Source organism: Bacillus rossius, chromosome 2, assembly GCF_032445375.1.
Source record: "Bacillus rossius redtenbacheri isolate Brsri chromosome 2, Brsri_v3, whole genome shotgun sequence".
Classification (NCBI taxonomy): Eukaryota; Metazoa; Arthropoda; class Insecta; order Phasmatodea; family Bacillidae; genus Bacillus; species Bacillus rossius.
The window spans coordinates 108,592,223-108,616,746 of NC_086331.1; the positions used below are offsets into that span (position 1 = coordinate 108,592,223).

The window sequence follows — 24,524 nt, forward strand, 5'->3', positions numbered from 1 at the left end:
TTGTTACGCGAACGTGTTGCCATATTTGAAGACTGCAATGGCAAAAAGGCATTCCAATATGAAGATGGGTGGTAGCGAAAAAAAAACGAAAACACTTAACATTATCAATAACTCAGAAGGTGGAATTATTGCGGAAACTAATCCAAAACAAGTGACACTTCAAGAGGCATTTAAAAATGCCATCATTCGTGCTGCTTCATCTCAGGAGAAGGAAAATCCTGCTCCCGGCCGATCACGAGACGTAAAAGTTGACGGCGACATCGGCGGCGATGACGACACACCATAAACATTCTCCAGATGTTTTACAGTATCAGTTGTTAAAAACAAATTATTTTGGCGATTGTTTCAGGTATTTATTTATGCTGCAGTGTTTATTTACGTTATGTACTTTGTTGTTTTTTGTACTATGTTGCTTGAAATCCTTAATACATCTGACATAACCTAACTTGGCTTTACTAGTTCTCCTGTATTAAAATTCCGAAATCCGAAAAATTCCTAAATTCGGAATGCTGCTGGTCCCGACCATTTCGGATAAAGGATTGTGCTCCTGTACCTACACACATTTAAGTTCAAACTGGTACATTGTTTTGCCACTCAAACACTTGGCAACTTTCAAAATAGGTAGTTTTGTCTACAGAACTACAATATAAAAAAGATGGCATACTTCCCATTTTTGTTACCAATATTAGCTGATGCTACAAACAGCTCAGACTGGCACCAACTTTTCGAGGCACTACCTGTGGGTTAGCAGTAGCTGTGTTGGGGCTAACATAAATTTGTTTTAATTTTGCACGCAGGCTGGCACAGTTGATTGGCTGAGCGCAGCAGGTCTATGTTGAAGTCATGGTAAAATGTGAAGTACAAGTAGTGTGTGGCTGGCGAGACGTGTTGTGCTTAATTTTTGGGGAGTGCTAAATGGCCAAACGAAATGATTCTATTTTCATCAGAATTAGCGGACATGCAGTTGATGTATGGTGAGGCTAGATGTGTGAATTCATCAAAAACTGTTTTCAAACTGGTGTGAGCCACAGAAACATATGCACATCTGAACACGCAGAGATATGGTATGCGATGTTTGGAGTTGAGGAACCCTAGTGGTGGCAGAAGGATGATGCAAGCACCAAAAGGAACTCCTAGATCAGGGTGCCGAAAAACCAACTAATAGCAGGTAATTAACAAGCAGTGGCTACTCGGAACAAGCAGGCATAAGGCATTGCTTATTTTTACCTTACATGCAATATTTTGTCAGTGGTTTCTCACTCAACAGGTGTAAAATTTCCACTTCTTGCAAAAAATTTTGTCAGTTTTACTGGAAGATATCTTATCTTCACTTCCTGTGTGTTTGGTGGGCTGCACGTTTAAGAAAAATGTCTTGTCACAATGTGGCTCACAACCCATTCCAGGTTGACCACACAGTACCCCCAACACCTTATATTACATACATAAATTAATGTTATGTGATCCATGTTTCTTATTTGTGTCAGTAATTAAAATTTGCTGTTCTTAAAGATGGTTTGCAAATCAGATGTAACAAGTAAACAAATATTTCAAGTCTTCTTCACATGAAAAGAAATGTGTTCTTTCTTCAAATCACCTTCAAAATTTGTATAACAATAGGAATGAATTGACATACCATGATTTTCCCTCTGCCATTAAGTACAATGCCGCATGTCGCTTATATGGTGTGTCAATCGCATTTGTGGGTAAGCGTAGTCTGGCAGTGTGACCAGGTTAAGTCTTTTATATTTTTTCTTTATATTTTTATTTAATTTTTTGTATGTTTGTTTCTATGTTATTTTTATATGTTTCTATGTTTCTATGCTTCATTTTATATAATAAGATAAAACAATTAGAGTTTGTAAGACATTGCTTAATTTACCTTAGTATAATGCATATCGTCCGTATACTGCCAAAAGTGACCAAGTCAAAAATGAGCTGAAATGATATTAATTGACCAACTTGCTGCAAAAGTTCATATCTTCAACAGGAAAAAGTACCCAAGTCGAATAGGAACTGTTTGTAGCAACAATCAGTGTCACTAAACTGACCAACTTAAAAAAATGAGAAATGTGTACAGCAAAAAAAGGCTATATCTAATTAAGTCAGTTTTGTGTTTTATATGGTAAAGAATATAAAGAAAAGCAAAAATGACCAAGTGAACTTGGTCAGTTTTTCTTGTAAAATATGCTGTTTAAAGATTGCCCAGAGTGACTTGATCATTGTTTCTGTATTATGGGATTATGTTTTCACAGTTGGTACACTGATATTTATGTGGCTTGAGTGGTCATTAAAAATCATGATATTTAAATGATTACATGTTGAATCATAATGAAAAGAGCATTTTTAATGGTACAACTAGCAAGAAAGAGAATGAAAGAGGGCAAGGCATGTTCTCAAGAATGAGAAAAGTCGTGTCTGCAAGGAGTCCTTTTTAAAAACCCTTTGTGTCAGCCATAACCCACTTAAAACTGCATTATCAGGAGTAAGTGAAATTGGCGTGTTTAAGCGTGGCCGTCATAAACCACAAAATAAAATACAATCAGAAGTAATGGAAACAGTAAACTGGCACATTGAAAGCTTCCCGAAAATGGAATCGCACTACTGTCGAAAGTCTACAAAATGTGAGTAACTTGATCCGCTACTTTCCATAAGCAAAATGTAGGAATTGTATGTTGAACAGTGTAGACAAAAGGCAGAAGAAACTAAAATAGAAGAACCAGTTCTTTCACATATTTTTATTGTAAAGGATCCGGAACAGAAGTACAAAATTAAACCTCCAGGAGCTCTCCATCATGCCCGATGGATGGCGAAAGCTTTGTATTCTTTTAAAATGTTTTTTTCAGTCGTCAGTTAGCCTTGAATGTGTCTGAAGTTAAGAGTTTAAGAAATATATGTGTGTTCTTAGTGAAACTTTATGTAAAAGCCTGGCTGGAGTGGTCGTTAGCTGTACAGGCGCCATTGAATGACTTACTATTTACAAAACAATTGAAAAAATATGAAACCATAAATAAAGGTATTTTGTCTGCTGCACTTAAGAAATTTTGCAGTCACTTATGGTATTTATCAGAAGATTTGGCTATTTTAGCACTTTTTGATTAAAATGTTGCTGTATCATCAAAAATATTAATGGTTGAAAACTTAAAACAGGAAAATCTTAACACGGAAAGAAAGTATTCCGTTTCTCCAAGGGATAATTTTCACCTTACAGGTAAGATCATTTCTGTATTTATTTTTTCTTATGAAATTTATAAAATATCGTAAACATAACGGAAACCTGTCATTATTAACCATGCTTGGCTCAAAAACCATTTTTATATGGCATATACATAAAATATTATTATTATAGAGTATAATAAAAAAATGGTTACGGATTTTTTTTTCTTTTTGTTTCAGATAAAAATATTTTTAAGACTTAATTTCTCAAAAAAGTTTAAATTTCCTGAAAAAATTAGAAATCAACACTAACTTTTTAATCATAGCCCAGACTTTTGGGACGCAGACGATGAGTATTTAGAGAGTCAAAAAACAATTAGTAATTTAAGAGTAGTAAATGACATGGCAAAGAGGGGCGTGAAATTAATACAAGATTTTAACGGACTGTTCACAGCTAATGAAGAACAAAGACATTGTTGAAGACCACAGGAAGCAATTCCCTAATTGCGAAAAAACTTCATTAAAATGAAAATTTGTTTAAGTTGGAATCATTATTTTATAAAGCACCTAAATGTTCATTTAAAAAAATGTATTTTGAAAATAAAATGATATCTATTAGCATCTTTAATTTATTTGCATGTTTTAATTTGTTAGCCATTTTTTTCCCATATTCAAGGCTGATGTTGCAAGGGCTAAATTTAAATTTACTAAAGGAATTTAATATATTGTCATTTAACAGAAAAGGGGAAAAAAATAACGGGTGGGGAACGTAGAATTACGAAGTTATTTATTCCCCCCCCCCCCCCCCCCCCCCGTCCCAACCACAAAGGCTGTGTCGATGATTATAGGAAGAAATTCCTGGAATGCAAGAAAAAAATCATTAAGATGTTAATTTGAGTTTGAATTAAGACGTTTTTTATAAACATTCCAAATCTGTATTTCTTTTACTAAAATATATTAATTGAAAAATAATAAAAAATATAACAGCATTTTTAATTTATTAGCTAGTTTTAATTTTTAACCCTACAGTGTCATATTCAATGGCTATGCGGCACGGGTTAACGTTAAAATTTTCATAATATCTTTTGTATATCGTCATTTTAAAGGGAAAGGAAAAAAAATGAGGGGTGGGCAACCCGGAATTACGAAGTTTTTTTTTCACCCCTATAAATAAGGACCACCCTAATCAACATGCATAAGGTAAAAAAATCTTCTTAAAAAGATAAATAAAATACATTTTATGTACAAAATGTTAAGGACCCGATTAATAAAGTGTTACGAATTTCTCACAATTGTGAATCTCAATACTTATGTTGTGAAAAATAAACTCACCAAAGAAAATGCTATTCTTTAAGTGCTACATTTAAAAATGGAGAGTCTTTGAGTGAGATTCTTCATTTTTTCTCCTGGTTTGAAACAAGTAAAGAATGATGAGAATATCGCAGATATTGGACAAATGAAATGCACCATAAAAGTACATTAATTGTATTGTGCATAGCTTCCGCCAATTATGTTTCGCTCATGCATTTGTGCTGTGTGCTCGTTTTTAAACTACAATGAAAGGACTTTAAGCCAACATTCCACTGTTCAGCACATTCTGCAATCCCAAGACCAATTAAGTTGATCATGTTCAGATTATTTTTTGGTGGCATTACTGCATGTGCTGATGGCATTTTTAGTTAGCTCAGAGTTATCATTACTATCGGTTTTCATTTCAGTAAAGTTTTTCCTGTATTCTAGGAGGTTACATTTCATATTTAGTATTTTCACACTTGGTATTGTAGTTGAAACTATATTGATGTTCAATAATCTGACAAAATTGCTAATCCATCATAACCATGGTCCCAAATGTACATGATTAAAGACCTTTCGGTGTAGTAGGAAAATTTTTAGAGTGGCATTAGTATGCATACAAGTACTTTTCCAAATCATGAAAATTTGTTGTAATTGTGTAATGAAATTTCAACTTCAATTTTTACAAAGGACAGTTAACCTAAATTCCATTTCAGTTGGAGCAGAAAAATATTCCAATAGTGGTGGTCGACAAAACGCACCTGCTCATGGCAACATTCACCAAATTTTCCATTTGCAAAAAATAAACTCCATATGGTTGTGAGGTGAAGTAGACAGCAATTAAGCTTCGCACATGTGGACCACAGAAGGCCATGCGTGGTCAGCAAATCCTTGGGGCAATGCTTGGAGCCCTGCACCATCGAGGGAAATGACTACAGAAGCATTGACCCTGGTTGTGTGCAGAAGTTGTTAAAAACAGGGAACAGGCTAAGGAACAGGAACTTCGCCTACGTCCACGTCGTAGTCACAATAGCGAGCGGGCTGTCGCAGGGCCTGGTTCTGGCAAGGCCGGACCACAATGGCAGCAAGGAGACTGAGAAGATGATGCTGCAGCCAACGTGGAAACCAGGAAGGAGTCATGCGACAGTCTGTCAATATTTATTTCTCGGCTGCCGCAATGGTTTAGGCGAGTTCACCGCTGAGATAAAGCCAATAAAAACATTGTATTCATGGTAAAGATAAGAAAGATATAATAATTTAATTGGAATAAATGTTGATGCTACCCTCGTACTTAAAGAGTATAACTTATTAATGTATAAGGTTAACTGTAATTGTACTGTTTAATAGTCTATTTTTATATAAAACTACTAAGGACAATTTGTTGCCCCTTCAATCATCTCCGTAAACATGACACCCCCATGAAATACATAATATTTAGTTTATTCATAATAAATCTGTAACATCCTATGGGAATCGAATCTGAATCATCTTGGTGCGAGTTGCGTGATCTGTCACCACAACATAGTGGCTTTAAATTAAAAATGGAATGCAGAGCAAAAGTATAGCCATGACGGGGCCACGTTCTCTCAATGCAGTTCCCATGTCTAGAACTTCTGCCACCTCTGTAAAGCAACATTTATACCATTAATGTGTACAGTCGAAATATGTTTTCCAAAAGCTGCTATACGGAACAAATAAAAAATTCTACTATAAAATAAACACTAATCAAATACTTGCCTTCACAGGAAGATTTTTTTCTTTTTTATCTTCATACAATTCCCGCATGTCTATCAATTTATTTTCCAGCTTCTCCATGGACCACACCTGGCTACCCAAACCTTTCCTCTTCACAAGAATGGCAGGTTCACTAACGAATGCTCCACGCTATAAAAACACCAAATGTCAAATAAAATATTTTATGTAAACCAAGAAAGAGACTCCACTTAGAGCACTTGTAATTTCCACTACTAACCTTTCTATTTGGGCTCAGGTTGGCTGGTGGAATCTGCAACGTCACACTGAACGTAGTATTACGGCCCATTTCCTCCGCCAAGAAATTTGCTTCTTGCACCAATGCATTGGCATGCAAAATGTCAGCTTTTAGTTGTACCAAGCTACGCTTAAACATTTCATCCCTAAAAATAAAAAATAAAAAATTACACAGGTAAAAAAACTTAAATACAACCAAAACCTGTAAAAGTACAGTCCATAATGCTTCAGACAAAATGTGTCCCAAGCCTGACGAGAGAGGGACGGAAAGTCACTTCACTTGCACTAATCAAACCTATCTATTGTTAGCCATAATTAATTCCCAATTGTTCCTATTTTATTTTCTCCACACTTCCTACTTCTAACTAGAAATTACTATTCCCGTTTTGAGAAGTGTAAAGAAGCAAAACAAATTAGTTATAAAACTAGATGAGATTTTTCCTCCTGTGTTCTATTACCACTCAATTATGCTGAAGTCTTGTTGATTGTTGACATCAAGGTCATTAGACGATCAGGGGTAATAATACGAGAATGGAGCATTGGCGGAATGAATGGGTGAGGAAAAGAGGAGTACCTTGATAAAACTTACTGGCTTATGGCAGCATCCGCCTGCCACGTTTCCCACTTGCTAAAAATCTGGGTTCAACCCCACACAGAATTGACCTGGATTGCCTGGTTGAGCAATTTGGACATTTAACCAAAATAGTCCAAACCCTGTTGGATTTTCAAAATTTTTTTGCTAATTCTAGATCTTTATATAGGAATATTTCAGAATAAAACTACAGAAGTAAAGTTGCGTCCATCACCCAGCTATAGAAACACTTCTAGAGAGTGACAAAGATGCATTAGTGAAACCAAAATATTACTTATAAATATTTTCCTGACTCTTTACAACAGTGAATAACCTGTAGAATAAATCCAGCGCACAAATTAACAACCAAATGAAATATGCACTGCTTACAGAGTGAGACAACTGTAAAAGTTGGAGAAAAACCAAACAAAAGAATAATGTAAATATACAACAACCCAACCCAAAATAAAGAAGAGGCCTGTGTGAATACCAATTTTTTGAGGCAAAGAGAATATCAAATTGAATGTGTAAAATATTCACAACGTTATATTGAATAGCAAACATTTTTCTCAGCAGGGTGGCGTCATATTTATTTTTATAAAATACTGGAATGAAGTAAAAAAAAAAATAGGGCTGGGCCGATCACTAAATTTGCCGATCATTCCGATACCGATCATTTTCGCTGATGACCGGCGCCGATCAATGCCGATCACTGATCAGACAAATTAAGAATTATATACCTAGCTTGTTTAATGTTAATAATAAAAATCTAAAAAAAATTTTAATGAAAAAGTTACTTTATGATAACTTACCATTTATTTAACACTTCTGACAGAAAACATTTTGTTCATTGGTTTTTAAAAATGAACAATAATATAATGTAAACTAAGTATTTCCTATGTCTACTATTTCTAGACCTTCCCACCCCACAAACCAAAGTACCCATACGACACTTTTCACAGGTCTTGAAAATAAGTGCTTTAAAGAACCACTAAAATAGACAAGTCATCAAGCCTAAATTAGAAATAAAGAAAAAAAAAATATCAGAAATGTTTGTTTGTTTTTACAAAAAACTTTATGCAACAGAACAATTTTCAATAAAATTTTAACTTTAGAAACGTAGAATACAAAACAATCAGATCGTAAGGAAACAATAACAAACAGGTATATTAGTTCAAAGATTAATGAATGCACAAAATATGAGATCCATGCCTTCGTAAAGAGCGTGCACCGTTTTCATAATCATTGATAGTTTGCGCCACTAGTCACGCTTCGGTGCTGGCCATAGATGCTACTAGCGCTATGCTATGCTATGGCGCAGTAAAGTTATTTTCTTACGTTTGCAAAGGTAAACAATGGACTTTTTCAAAAAGCATTTAAACGTAGTTTATGAGGAGGAATAAAACCAAACCATTTACCTTTCCGCTTCGTAAAACCGTATGAAACGGGAAATTAAATATTTTATTAGTGTATGTTCCGGGAAAATAAACCATTGTAAATATATTACTTTCGGCGGGACCAAAATTAAGCGGCGTATGACACGAGAAAATGTATGAAACAGAAACATATCATAGAGGTTCTATTGTACTGTAAATTCGTGTTTTTGTTGATATGTGATTGTAGGCCTACCTTATTTAGTTATTTTGTAAGTAAATTTGAAACATACAACTTTGCGTTTGTAAGCTTAATTCAGTATTTATTAATTTTGATTTAGTATGTAATGATCGGCGTTTGGTGATCGGTATATAATTTGCAGATCGGTACCAATGCCGATGTGTTAAAATCGGCCGATTATTGTGATCGGTGATCGGCATCGACCCAGCCCAAAAAAAAAAATGTTTGTAATGTTTATAAAATCAATTGGATATGATAAAATAACCATACAAAAATTAATTTTGAGCATTCATAAAAGTAGACTTGAGTGCCACCTTTTGATTTTTTTAAGTAAGCGACATTATTCGCACTAGAAAATATAACACACCAAAAATAACAACTTTCATACATTAAAAAATATGTGATTAATAAAGATCTTGCACATTAAAAAAATGATTTGGGCATTTTCTAATGTTATGTGAAGTACTAAAATATATCATTAAATTTGTTGAAAATATGTAGTAACATTTGTAATAAACAAATTATTAAAATATTAAACTAAACACTAAAATATAAAAAAAAAAAACATGAAAAACTTTCTTGTTGTTACACACAGCACATTATGTTGACCTCATACATCAATACTATCTATTGACACTAGGCATCTGCGAATATTCAACTTTTTCAATACGAATACAAATAATAAACTATTCAATTTGATTTGACCTCAAATATATCACAGTGCCAAGGCACATCTTGGTTCTAGACTGCACAAAAAAGTCGGAACATGTGCTGTTTCCACAGTTTAAATGTGTGGCAACATTGAAAGTACCAATCAATAACATTTATTTATTTGAAAAGACCCAGAAATTACCAAAAAGATCAGTGAATACAAGTTATTAAAACAATCACTTTTCTTCCTTTCAATAAGTTACACATGTCAATGGACTGATTGAAGTGCATTGCAATCTTTGAATACAAACACCACTTCCTGTGTCTCTATCACTGTTTGCACGCTGCACACGGGCTGTACTGTAAAACAGGCTAGCTAAATGACAGCATTGACATACAGTATTAAGTATTAACACAGGCTATGTTTACAAACACCCACGCAATGTGCAATGGTGGTCACAGAAGACTTGAAACAAAATAGCAAAACTGTCTGGAATTGTCATGTGAAGTTGTCGGAAAATACTCTCTGAATAAAGAAAAGAAACATGACACTCTGAGAAAGCGTAAATAAACCTGGTAAATAAATCCTTTGTACCGTACTGTTTTTATCAGTCTGTACACAATGGAATTAGCTACAGATAAGATAGTATCTTCCTGAGTCTTGCATAGTTTAAATACAACAGATTTTTTTTTATTGACTTATTGAGTCCAGTGCTTTCCAGTGTAAGCATCAGCTTCACAGTTATTTTGAACTAAAAAAAGAAAATAATTAATAATTCAATTTATTAAAAATAAAAATACTAATGTAAGAGTCACTCAAATAGAAGTATTGCTATATTTAAGGTTGTTTTCCCTTATCTAAGTGGCTCTACAAACCTCTGGTTGCCAAGAAAGTTGTCCACTAACCAATGTTACTAAAATAAATTACAATTTCAAAGAAACACTTACTCTTGATACAGAATAAAATCTCTTGTTTACTACTATTTCTAGTAATTTAGGGGAAATGTATGCTGTCATGGAAGTTGAACAATGATAATCAAATGTATTGAAGAATGAAGGAATCAGGGTTGGCCGATTTAAACTACGGTTTAAACCATGGTAACAATAAATTGCTGCAGCAGCGGTAATACACAGATATTGAAATGTGAGCTAAAAACTGGGATTTTGCAGAAACTAGTAGGAATTTGTTAACGCTGTTTTCAGGGTAAATACAGGAACGTCTCTAGAGTTGGAAAATGATATTTTCGTGATTTTATGTTTACTTTGCGGAAAAGCCGCGACGTAAGATATTTACCGAAATACCCTTTCTGTGGTTAAGTCCCAGTCTGATGTGCAGATTTTCTGGACTTCAGTTGTTTGATGTCATAACTTTTCTGGTTCAAAATGAATGGCAGAAATCGGGATGTTTTATGGCTTTCATTTGAACATACTGAGAACCGAAATAACTAATGTAATAAAACAACCTGATTTAAACAAAAAAAAAAACTGGTTGTTTGGCTTTGTTAAAAGAAAACCTGGTTTTATTCCAACCCTGGAAGGAATATATAGTGTGAAATATTTGGTAGTACCAAGAAAAAAATAAGAATGTTTTTTTCTAAAGTGAAAAAATAAGTACACAAGTATTAAGTAGGTATTAAAAAACTTACTGGATATGTGTGGAAATAAGTGTAGCAGTCACGAGAGAAGAGCAAGGTCATGTTTATTTATATTGAATCAATTTAACGCTGCAGTGTAGAGAAAGAATGTGTGATTGTAGCAAACAGGAAAGCAACGGTTCGTGTTTCGTGATATGGAAAAAATTAAATGAATGTGATGTGAATTTAATATCTACAAGAGAAATATTGCCATAAAGCCAAGAACGGTAAGTGGTTTTTAAAGGCTGTTAAATTTTTGTGATATGTAGTTGTGTTTTATGTGTATTTCTTTTGATGTGTTAGGTGAGAGGTGTGTTGTGTGTGTTTCATTTGCGAAGTTAGGTAAAATAGTTTACTTGGTTAGATGAATCATAAAATGTAATAGGTAATGTAAGAAAGGGTAGATTTTCTTTAGGTTAGTTTTGCAATAGTTGAAGTAATAAAAACAAAGCAAAAGTTTTGGTAAGGCAGGTCAGCAATAGAAAAATATATATACGTTTACATTGGAATATAGTAGGGATATTAATAAAATCTGCAACAAGGCTGTGCTGAAGTAATTAGAACCTCTACGTTTTTTACGTACCTAAGTGTGGGAATGGGCATTTAGGATTTGGAAGTTTCACAAACTTGGTTTTCAAAAGAAATTGTTGTTGAGAAAAGTAAATAGTGTACGGAATATATTTACGGTATCATGTTCTGTAGTTAAATTATAAAATGTGGTCTAGCAAAATATAATAAACCAGGCGGGATTATAGTGTATAATACGATACCGTAGGAAATGTATTTTCTGCATCATGTCCTATACTAGAATAGGTAGGACTGAAGTATAGAACACGATACAATGTGAAATATTTCTTCAGTAGTGTGTCATATACTAGGGCTGTAGGAAAGAATATGATACCAGAAAGTTACTTTGATAAAGGAACGTGGTTTGTGCAAAACAAACATGTGAATGTTCCCTGCCCAAAACCTCCATATTCCCGCGCTTGTCCCGTAAGAATGTAGGGGTGATAATGAAGACAGCGCCGCCATGTTGGGGATGTCATCAATATTGTTATGGTATCGGGATCTAGACTACTCCTTTCCTCTCTCCTGCCATGAACTTACATAACAGTCCTATTGTTGAGTTTCAATTGATTTAAATATGTGAACATTTACATTGAAACTAAAACACAAACGGATAATTAGATAATTTCTGTTTATCGTGATTAAAATTCAAAATAGATTTAACAACAATGCAAGCTATCATGGTAACAGCAAATGAAACATCAACACAAACATGAAGACAGTGCATTTTATACAAATATTTGTTTACATACGAGAAGCAACATGTTATGCACAAAACTTAATCTTTGTCTTTTCAATTTATTGACATATATATATATATATATATATATATATATATGTAAATCCAATTTTTAACTAACTTCTTTAAAGCAAAAAATATTTACATAAAAGTATCAAAAATATAATGCAAAATTAGCTTTAGGATATGAAAGAATAATAAAAATAAAAAAATAAAATGTTTATGAGAAACACGGTTGGCCAGCCTTCATTAAATTATTTACTTCAACATGGTGTCATGATTGCTCGTCGACATTCAACGTGAACGATATTATTTTAACAAGTGGAGAGAAAAAATACATTAATGTTGTGTTTTTGAAATAAAGCTGTTATATTAAAATTAGTTTACAATGTTTTCCACTCAAGTACAGATATCTAACTTTGGTTGGTACAGTGTTACGGATAAATATTGGTGATTGCGGTTGTGATCTAACTTTAAAACAATTTACGCGTTTCTTGTATATTAGTGCTAGGCAAGTGGTGTAAACATTGTCAGTTTATTGGCTGGAAAATACACAACTATGGCAAGAATCAATTTATGTGAATCTATTTTACACCCAAATTACTGACAGTTCTTACAACCTACATTCAAAATATGATACTATTCTAGGTATAATCAAAGGTTCTGATTCCAAGTAAAATCAGTGGAATTGAAGCACCGAAGAATCGACATGCCCATCCCTAGTTTCAAAGCTAGTGGCTAGTAGAAATGTCACTTATTCTTCATCAAGCCTAGTCCTGTGCCAGAGTGTGACCTGTCTACCTTCGGAGATGGAGTTATCATTGTGGCGAGCCAGAGATTGACGTCACAGCCGTGAGATGAAGGTGGTGGTGGTGGCCATCTTTCCCTTCTCCAATTATTTACAAATCTCGGCGCTCCCATGTTTACAGACAGACTACATCACGAAATATGTAACTGATATCAACAAATTCCACACAACTCGGACTCTTCTGGTTTCTAAGCCTGATGGTTGCCAGACCGTTAGTTTCTATAAAAAGCACATGGTGGCCAGCATGGGTGTTCATTTCTGCAAAGAGTAAGCCTTTTACCAGCACCTGCATTACCCATGAATAGGGATGGTGATTTTTCGTTTTCGCGAAATAGATGCGAAAATATGATAAATTATATTTTTTCCGCTATAAAATGCGAAATCTAGACTATTCCGAGATAAATGTGAAATCAAGGTAAAAAGCCTAGATTCGTCTTCACTCTACACAATTTATTAACCGATTGTATTTTGTTTCAGTTCAGTATCAAAAGAAACCATCATTTTATGGCGTATTCAGCACAAGTATCTTATTGTCACGTCATTCACAAAACTATTGGTCTTAAATATTGAATGAAAAATGTCCATCCGTGCCTCCCGATTGTAAACAAAGCAAAGAACAACTAGCTGGAAGAGTGTTCGTCATCTTGCAGAGTATTTTTTAAGGCCACCATATTGCGACATCTCTGCTTCCCCGCGCCCATTTTCTGTCTGTGTTTCACATGAAAGCTGCGTTCATGTGTAGTCTGTGGAAGGTGGTGTGTTTACAAATACGTGCATACTCGTGAATGTCTTGGTTACTGTTATTTCTCGTGGTAAAAATGGGACGAAACGTAATTTCCATTTGCGATCGCATAAATGAATACAAAAATGAACAGTTCTACGAAAATGATACAAATATTTTAATGTGCAATTTATGTAATCGCCGTCTGGAGTGGAAAAAAAAGATGTACTTGAAAAGCACATTAAATATGAGGGACGTCAGGCTGTAAAAAAAAGATTCACCCAGAAATTGGATGGAAAAAAAAGTCTGTAAAACGGCCAGCAACAGTTTCTGGCATGATCGAAAACCAAAAGAAGGCAAAAATTGAAAAAAAACGAGTTTCAATAACATTATTTGTGCACTCTACATCAACTATGGCCATGAACACAGCTAAAAAATATTTATTGTAATTTTAAGTATTCAATTTATTGCACTCATAAGTGCTAAAAAGTTGTTTGGAAACCTGCCAAGATAGGCTATCTTTGTAGTTGTGTTAGATCTTTATTTCTGTGGTTGTTAATAATTAATATGTGTATTATTTAATGCTTTATAAAAATATACTTTTCTTCACTAATGTAAAATGAGAGAATTGGCTAAATCTTGTTTTTAAAAATGCTACAAAATGCTAAATTTCAAATTCAAAATGCTAAATGTTATTATTTTAAATGCTATAAATCACCATCTCTACCCATGAACATATGGGTACGTTTTCACATCCGTGATTAGTGGAGACATTTCAGAAGAGAGAGAAAAATCTGTCAGTAATTTTTTTGTAGAGGACCTAGAACTCTACTATTAGAACACTTAACACAACTAAAGTACACATAGATCTGGATTTAGGTTTGCTTAAAGATATTTGCTGATATACTTTCGCACGTATTCTTTTACCTAACTGTTTATCAGAGTGTAGCAGTGCCTTTGTGCCAGAGCAGTCGCCAGAGTTGTTTGAGCCGTTATCTTCCCAGCATTATACAGTGCAGACTAGGAACTTGTGAGAGTAGGTGGGTGACTGCCCGACGATGATGGTAAGCAGCAAGCAAGGGAAGGGGCAAAGGGAGGAAGGGAGGAACTTTTTTTAAACATCTGACTGCTTAGAATTTAACTGATAGTTTAGGAACAAGAATGGGAGAGAGTTTATGAACTAATGCAGAAAGTAAGCGAAGCTCTTGGAAGCACATTCTCATGTTAACACCTGTCACTCATAAGGAAACAATATAGAAAGAGTTAAAAAATATACCCTCTATATTTACTTCATACAAAACACAGTGTGGATGTTCTCAATGGAATGAATACCATAAAAATACAACTATCAAACACATGAATTCTTTCAATAATAAGCAATTACTGAAAATAGATCAAGCTGACAGTGTTTAACACGCACAGTATCTAATGAGACACAGCTATAATAATAAATCAAATGAAAAATATAACTTGATATGTTGACATGTAAATGTGAAAGTATATGTACAAATTCCACCGATTTCTGCACTACAACTTCACACTACACATGGCTTCATTCCTGCTAACTTAAATTATACAAAATGAGTCTGGAATTAGGCATTACATTTGTATAACAAATGAGAAGGAATGCAACATCATTAAGCACACAACACCTACAACGCAACAGCCGAGTCAAACTGGTGACCAAATATAGGTGTTGTTCCTTTACAAACAGCCAAAAAGTACACAATTGTTTAGTGTGTTTCTTAATGTAGTCAATGGCAAAAAAATTAAATGCAACAAAATGTTCTTAGCCTTGAAAATTATGTATTGTATTTTTTCAACAAGAGAAAATAATTTACCTTAAGAGGCCACTCCAGTGTTTCAGGGGCACTACGCAACCCGCGTTAACCTCACAAGATTCAATGCTATTTTCATTTTGCTTATAACTTATTAACTAATATAGATTTCGAAATGATGCTTGCTTGATATGTAAGACAACGATGCTCTTATCAAAGCCCCTTTCTTCAATAACGTGCATAAATTATGGTTCAAACCTAGACAATACACTTATGCATATTAGTAAAGATTAGTATAAAACCATAATTTATGCACGTTTTTGAAGAAAGGGGCTTTGATAAGAGCATCGTTGTCTTACATATCAAGCAAGTATCATTTAGAAATCTATATTAGTTAATTAGTTATAAGCAAAATGAAAATAGCATTGAATCTTATGAGGTTAACACGGGTTGCGTAGTGCCCCTGAAACACTGGAGTGGCCTCTTAATTTCTTACTATATTGTAACAACATTTTTTTTCCATACGTATTTTGAATTTTGGTACCTAAATAATAAGTACATATTTATACATGTAGAACACTTGCTAGAACTTTGTTTTTTAACTATACATATCTGAAAGCAAGTCACAGCTAGTATGTACCTTCCAGCTAGCCAGGACCAGAGGGGTGGAGTGGAGTTAGCCAGATGATTGGGGGGAGGGGGGGGCAGGAAGTGAGATTTTTTATTCCTTAAGTATTTTTTTTATCTATTTAGTTAAATATTACAGAATTTATTTGACTATCCTGTTGTGGACCGTGTGATAAAACTAAGCGTTGGCATTCATCAATATTATGCTATCTCCTTTAAACAATACACACTTAAAAGTCTAATAGAAATATATTAAATGTAGTCATATATTTCAACACAGTTTAAATAGTTTCTACAATCATACCTTTCCTGTGCCCATCTCTCCACCCTCATCTGAGTGGTTGGAGTACAGGGTGTAATTTTGCCAATCCTGAAGGGGTCAAATGGCACATATGGAGAGTACGGTGTCGATGGTGAAAGTATATTACGCAACTGCTGAAATTGTCGCTCATATTCTTGGCGCTGTTTCTCCAATGCAACTAAAAATGCACATAACATTCGTATTAAACACACCTTGAAACAAACATTGACATTTTAACATTAAGAATCGACACACACACATTTTTGTTAATCAAAACATTTCACAACTCATTTATCAAAAAAACTTTAATTGCCAAAGATAAAAGACAAAAATATTTTAAACAGCTCTTGTTCAAAATTCTTCTAGGCTATAGTTTTAAAAACAGTATCAATAAAATGTAATTTCAAATGCACTATAAGAATTTCAAAAAAGGGAGCGAAAAATTTCTCATTGCTGTGGATATGTACAAACTTGTATCGGCTAAATACTAAATTTCTGGCTGCATCTATACATATAGTTTAATAATATAAAAGACTGTCATGTCCAAAATTTGAGTGCATTAAAACAAGCAAAAATTGGCTGCCTTAAGGATTTTTTGCAGGTAATTTGCTAGTTGTCTTAAAAGCAGACAACAACTGCACACATGTGATAAGTGATTGCATATTGTATTATGAAAACTATCTATCAAAACATGAATTGAACATCAAACCACACAATTAGTGACACACAAACCTAAAAAATAATGAACTACAATGAAAGCATCTATGGCCACACTTAATAGCAAATTAAAATTTATGTTGAAAATATGCAAAAGAAAAAGCACTTTTCAACAAGCTAAATTAGTATTTTCAATGTTGTGGTTTTAATAGGGTTTGATTTTTCACTTAAATAACTATTTTAACAATTTCTTTAGTGTGCTTCTTTTAAAGCATTTTTTAAGCTCAAATTACACCAAAAATATCTTACTACCAATATACACTGTTTAAATGCATTGCAAAATAAGAGAACCATATTAGTGTACTATTAGACAAATGTGCCCAATTGCACTAGCCAAGATTGTGAGCAAGAGTTAATGATGAATGGAAAGCACCCCCAAATTACAGTTAATTTAATGGGCTTTAACTCTCTCTCCACAAGAAACATCTGAAAATATACCAAAGATACTGTTGAAAATTTTATTATTATTTTAGTAATATATGTTACCACCAAAACATGTTACAGCATATTATTTAAAAAAATAATAATTTGGTTCATACCAAAGTCAAACTTTTCAACAACCAAATTCATAATAATTAATTATAACTACGGACAAGATTTTATGGTTTTATTTTTAGGGCCAATTATATTTTTATAACTGGACATTTTGGTGTTTTTTTGATTTATGTACATTGTCTTTATTCATGAAAATAGTATTTATTCAACAAATAGTTCAAATAAATCTGCAAGATTTTTTGTGTGTTGGGAAAATGTGCCAATGTCATCAATGTAAAAAGCGTTACTAATAAGAGATGCAAGATCAAACAAAATTTAATTTAAATTTTTACAAATAATTTTGCCATACTTTTGGGTACAAACTTCATGCTAAATAAATTATTAGAGACCCCGAAAAATGGTGAAGCGCGAAATTCACGAAATAACGCGAAAATTTGATACTTTGAACGAATTTTGCGACTTTCCTTTGATTTTGACATAGTCGCGAAATTCACGAATTTTCGCACAAAATAATGTCCTTATGTCGTAAGTTCTATTTATTTACGCCATCATAAACATAGGCGTGAAATAAACATAGACTGAAAGACTAGTGCCGTGATATTATCTTCGTTTTGACACGTTACTAAAATCCACGTATTTTTATTACTCTGTTTATTCTCCGTTCACTCTTACCTGAGTTTTGGAATAAACAAAGCCTCTTATAAACAAACATTTTCATTGGCTGCCGGCCGCCGCGCACATTATTCGTGCGCAAGAAATAGTCCCTTGGTTACGTACCATTTGTAAGTATTTTTACACTGTCTTTTTATAACAATTGTTGATGTATAGCATTATAGCGATTCATCATTAATTTCCAATACAGTTTAATGTGTCAGCAAGTATGTACTTACAATTATGTTAGCAGACGCCGTGTGTACGGTGGCATAGACAAAAGGTACTGTACAGTGTACAGTTGATGCCCGGCGCAACAGTTGCATTTCGGATTCGCGCGCGCACGGTTTGTTATGGCTGACGTCGGACCGAGTTTTGTAAAACACAGAACGGGAAAGCCTTTGAAAAGTGCACAGAAAACTATTGTGTTGAATGTTTTTAAAACATTTTCAGACAAATATACGGATTGTCGTGTGAACGATATCGCGAGTTTAACTGAGGAATTTAGGCGTGTTTCGAAGAGCAGTGTGCTTCGTGCAAGGAAATAATTACAGGACACCGGGACATTAACATCTTCCGGGAAGAAAAGGAAACTTGAGTATCCTGTTATAAAAACTTGTGATGATTTTGTGAAGACGGTTATTAGGCGTAAATTGCATAGTTTTTTCTTCGCAAATGAACCACCTACGCTGAACAAAGTGCTACGGTGCTTCCTGTTATATTACGTCTCCGTTATTTTATTAGCACCGACTGTACTGAAGTGTGTGTGTTGCAACTAGTGCTTGGCGTGCCACATCCTATCACTTGCTGACGCGGCGCAGTGATACGGCGGTGTTTGTTTATTTCAGAACTCAGCTAAGAGTGAACGGAGAATACAAGCAGTAAATATTGCCATCACAAATGTCAACAATCGATATGTGCGCACTACCAACATAACAAAATTGACTCCACAGTTTTTGTGTTTTGAATAATGGTCGTTTCTGCCGCAAGGCGCACTGGTGTCGATTTTTCTAACCTAATTTAATCGCATCGAGCTAAGATGGCAGTCATTTTTGCGTACACATATCTATGAGTGTTTATAACTACCGTCCACATTTTGTAAGTTTTGTGATACAATTGAATTTGTGGCTAAGATGCCGAAAACTTCGACACTGTTTGATTGCGAAAGAGAGATAAAATCGGATGATTTTATATTTTTGGTCAGCGGGACAAAATTATGATGTGCAAGTTCTGCAACGTGCGGGTTGATTGTACACGCAAAGACACGTGCAAAAAGCATGTGGCAAATGACACACACAAAACAAAACAAAAAAGACAATTATTCTGTCAAGCATTCTACTGTGTCTAAACAAATCTCGATAGGCGACAACGTGAATAAAGCAAGCTTGAAAGTGCAGAAAACAAGAATTTTTTTCTGATTTTGTTAATATGATGCTGTAAGTTAACATTCCTTTGGAAAAAGCTGATCATCCAGCTATGAGGGAATGGTGTAACACCCATGTTGAAGGTTAGCCTTATTTATTTAGAAATGTTTTCCCCTTCTAAGAAAAGTTTATAAGAATATGTAGACCTACAATATTATCGATTAACTTACCTTTACTTCAAATAAATATGCAAGTACCTCAGATTAACAAACACATAAATAGGATGGATTGCATTGTGAAATGGTGAGCACACCACAATATATTTTTGACTGATTGATTGATGGTTTGACTCTGTAATCCAGCAGTACCTAATCTAGAAAAGGTTAGGTTTGGCTAAGAATTGTTTTGAATAAATTAGCCCATTAATATTTTCAGCGATAACCTTATAAATGCTACCTATTTATAAGTATATTGTAAGTTATATATACATTTTAGGTGCAGGGGATTTGCCATCATCAGCCAACACTCTTAGAGAAACTTATGTCCCAAAAATTGGCCAGGCAAATAAGGAAGCAGTAAGGCTATGAGGTTTTTTTTTACACCGCCAATGGCATAATTTTTTCACAATTTTTTGGGGTCTCTACTGATTGCTTATTTTTACACCGATTTTTTGCACAGCTTGCTAATTTTTACACCGGTTTTTTGCACCGCTTTTGTCATTTTTTTGCACCACTTTTGTCATTTTTTTACACCGAAATGAGCAAGTTTTATTTACCATTTTCTGGGGTCCCTATAAATTATATTCATTAAATTTACTATTGTAAAAGATTACTTTGTGTAATTTGAGTAAAGTAAGTTTTGTCAAATTGTTAGTTGATGTTGTCATAGTTGCATTTCGGTGCTAAATGGTGAAATAACTTGCATTAAGACCGTGCCATCCACACTCTTACTTCAGTGCTAATGTACAATTCTTGTCTCGCAAAGCAATCATTTGCACAAGTGCCCACCTTCATGGTGAAAGTTCCCACTATTTTAAACCATGGGAGTATATTTGGAAGTTCCAACAACCCAATTTGTAACATGAAAGTTTTGTGGGAGTAAAATTTTTTAACTCTTGGCAAAGGACATGACATCATTAACAGCAATGAAGAAAGAATGTTTAGTTTTCATACTACAAAAATTGTTTTACAGTTACTGCTGAAGGTAACATTGTAGGCAGTTTCAGATAATGTTCGTCAGAAGGACCACGGTGTTGAAGTACACATGTTCAAATATTAATTATTTGCACCGATGTGATATTTCACCATAGTAAAGCTTGCACACAATACTAGAAATAATGTTTTTATCCATAGAAGCTAGAACACAGTCATGTGGATAAATAATTTTGATTAAAATGTTGACAACAGTACCTTTTCACTGAAACTTAATATTAGGGTAAATAAAAATTTAAAATTTAAGGACATTTTTTTCTTTACAATCCTTCAACTATGGCAGTATGAACATAAAAAATTTCATATGAGATTATGTTAGTCAAAATGCTGAAATGAATAATGTTCCTGATTTAACATCTCTGCCATATTGAGGCTATTAGAAATGGACGAGGGGCCAAATGCCAAGATGCAGCAGCAACCTAATTCATTAGCAGAGTGCAACCCACTCGGTCACAGCCACATCCTCCAAGTTTCCCATTTGCAAAAATCCTGGTTTTCAGTTGAAGGGCAAAAAAAAAAAAAAAAAAAAACTGTCGCCCTGCCAAGAAAAAGCCAGACTCGTCTTTAAGCTGATATAACTGCCACCTCAAGGAGAGGTTCCTGAGGTTTGCAACATAACCACCACCAGTTTTCAAAACAGAGTTGAATATCAACAAAAAAAATCAATGCAAAAAAAATTTGATTGGCCCTAGTTGGAACTGGATAACAACATATCACCCTGGTCAATTAGAAGAGTTGAAACCGCCAGAGCAAGCAGATGTATGAAGCATGGTTAGACCTCCAAATTGTAAGGCCAAGCCCAAAGCAGGTCCAAAACAATTTAAGGTACATGCAGTTATTCATTACTGCAAGATTCGTAACTCAACGTCCTGTGCGTGGTCTGAGTCGTGAATTGTATTAACTTGGAAAACTCTTGCCTCTGACTAAATTTAAAATATCTATGGGGATATCTCCAAATAAGTTAGTACAATTTAGTACAAATTGTCATTCAAGCCTTAACATTGTTAGAAAAACCATATCTTCGAAAGTCTCATTATCCTATAATTCGGGAGCCACAACACACACACATTCCACACATTACACACAGCGACTCGATGGCTGTGTGGTAGAGGGCTGCAGGCTTCTTTCCCGCAGTGCTGGCAGCGTCACTTCCCGTAAAGCACATAAAACCTGGTAGCCAAAGGACAGAATATTATGCAGTTTCTCTCCACCACCATCAGTTTGTTTTGTAAAAAAAAAAAACTGAAGAAGGAAGAACCTTGATATTCCTTAAATATATAAAAGCAGAGTTTCAATAACTATGAGGCTGTAGTGCTTAGACACTTGGTGAATTAACTGCAAAACGATATCCCTCTACATTACTCTACTTGAATTTATCTGTGTAGTCACAAAGTTATGAATGAAACACATTTATTAAAAAGTAACACATCTTAATTTTGCTATACAGATGGGGCTGTAGCTGGTTTATAAACTCTGATAAGAGCATTAAGCATAAGTGTGTGTGCCGTAAAGTTATGAAAATCTCAAAATAATGTGAAATTGCCATTCTAGTTTCCCAGTATGCTGTAACACCAATATACAATGGGAAAAAAAGTACACTAACATAGACAAAAATGTTACACAGATAATTTTATATTGGCTATGTGTGGTAATGTTTCAGAAACTGTAAAATATACAAATAGTGCAATATACAGGTTCAACTCAAGAAAAAACTAAAGGATTAAATCCATTTGTTTAGCACTTGAGAAGTAGGTAAAAGGAATAGAATAGATTTTATAATGGAGACGCATCACCCTTTTTTCTCATGATACTACTCATGAACGAAAATAAAACATAACATTTATAAGAAATTGAGTGGAGACATTCAAGAAAATACAGCTACAATTCCAAGATAAAATAAATTTTAAAACAAGTAAAATTTGAGCGCAATGCAATTTGATGTTTAGCAACCTCCAATAAAAGTAACCACAAATTATTATTGACTTAAAATGTTAACTTTTTTTTGTGAAATCAAAAAAAATCAATTTTGCAACACAACTATAAAAAGCAAACCAAAACATTTTTTGATTGTAACCACCAAATTATTTGGTCGATCAGATTATTTTTTTAATAAGCACAATTTAATGTAAGTGTAAATATTAATTTATGATTTAAATAATTATGTTTTACATTTATATGATTTTAAAACATAAATTGTATATTTAAAATAGGTATTTGACAAGCCATCTGAGTAACTTCAAAATACGATATATACGAGATCCCCAATTTTAAGAATCCAGATTTAACATAGGTAACGATTTTACAAATACATTCTTAGGAACTGCCGAAAGATTAGAAATTTTGAAACCAAATATAAATATAAGAAAAAAACACAGGGAAAGCTTATTAAAAATAGGCTTTTTTTTAACCCAAAGCATATATTTTGTGTGGGCTTTAATACTCTCAATTATGTTCCTATACGGAAAAAACAATCTGACATTCCATTTACAAATTTGGGGTTGATAGCTTCTGCGACAAGTGGGTGCACGCAAAACTCGTCCGGCTAGGCTGGCACACACTGGCGGCAGCGGCAGCATGACGTCGTATGGCTTACCCTTCCCTCTCTTGGTTTACATTCTTCAAGACTAAAACTTATCCTCCCAGAGACAAAAACCTTATTGTCTCCCCCTCTTAACATTCCAACATTCCGTTTCCTCATACGAGAAACTGTCAACATCCTTCGTCGCCCCCTTCCCATCACACCACTTTCACACGTACGGCAAAAGCTAGAATACCACAAAATGAATATATTTTAAGGCCCACGCGGCAGCCATTTGCAGTTAATAAATACAGTATAAGTTATTATTGCATCAGACATTTAATTTTACACATTCCAAAATTCCCTGCGCGTGACGCATAGCAACCGCAAGCGTGTGCAGCACATAGCTACGAACCGTATCATTGGCAAAATGTTTGACACAGAAAATTGTCTCTTTTATTAGTCTTTGTTCGGTGTTCAGATGTATTTTGCAATAGCAGTAGTTTAGTAATTGATTTTGGCTGTTATTTATGGCTTTCGAGTTTGAATTGCATTTGAAACTGATTGCTTTGTTTGTTGAAGACCTATGCTATTATATATTATAGTATTATATTAGATGTACTATTTACGGTTTTGAACTTGTGTTTCGCCTCATGATTTATTGACGGCCAATTTACATTTTATTGCTATGAGTTTGGACATTTTATTTCCCAAAATGATTTTAAATAAAAGGTTGGATCGAAAAAGTGCTTTAAATAAATACAGAAGTTGAAGAAGGTAGTTGTCGAAAGCCAAAGTAGTAAGGTGTGCACAACCTTACCCTATCAATACAATTTTAATAAAATGGCTTGGATGATGTAAGCAATGTTTACTAGTTGGGTTTGAGGATTCGACGCCAGCAAGCACTGTAAAAATTGCAGCATCAATCTTGTTCATCGACAAATGCCCCTCACATCCAAAGATTGAGAACCTGACTTTAGTTGAATTTGTATTCTTCCCACCAAACACCACCAGTGCCCTTCAGCCCTTGAATTAGGGCATCATCAGGACAATGAAGGCAAAGTTCACCAACAGGTGCACAGTTTGCTTTATAATGGATTTGGATCTGGGGCGGCACTCACT

At 34.2% G+C, this 24,524-nt stretch overlaps 1 protein-coding gene across 14 annotated transcripts in view; it reads right to left on the reverse strand.

Annotated features, from left to right (window-relative positions):
- Window positions 1-24,524, reverse strand: part of LOC134529594 (kinesin-like protein KIF13A) — a 150,550-nt gene that overhangs the window by 70,291 nt on the left and 55,735 nt on the right. For all 14 annotated transcript variants that reach the window (XM_063363859.1, XM_063363860.1, XM_063363858.1 and 11 more), the window contains exons 14-16: window positions 16,450-16,624; window positions 6,419-6,581; window positions 6,184-6,330 (exon numbers count right to left, since the gene is read on the reverse strand). In XM_063363859.1, the coding sequence (XP_063219929.1) occupies window positions 6,184-6,330; window positions 6,419-6,581; window positions 16,450-16,624 (485 nt within the window). The remainder of the gene's footprint in view (window positions 1-6,183; window positions 6,331-6,418; window positions 6,582-16,449; window positions 16,625-24,524) is intronic.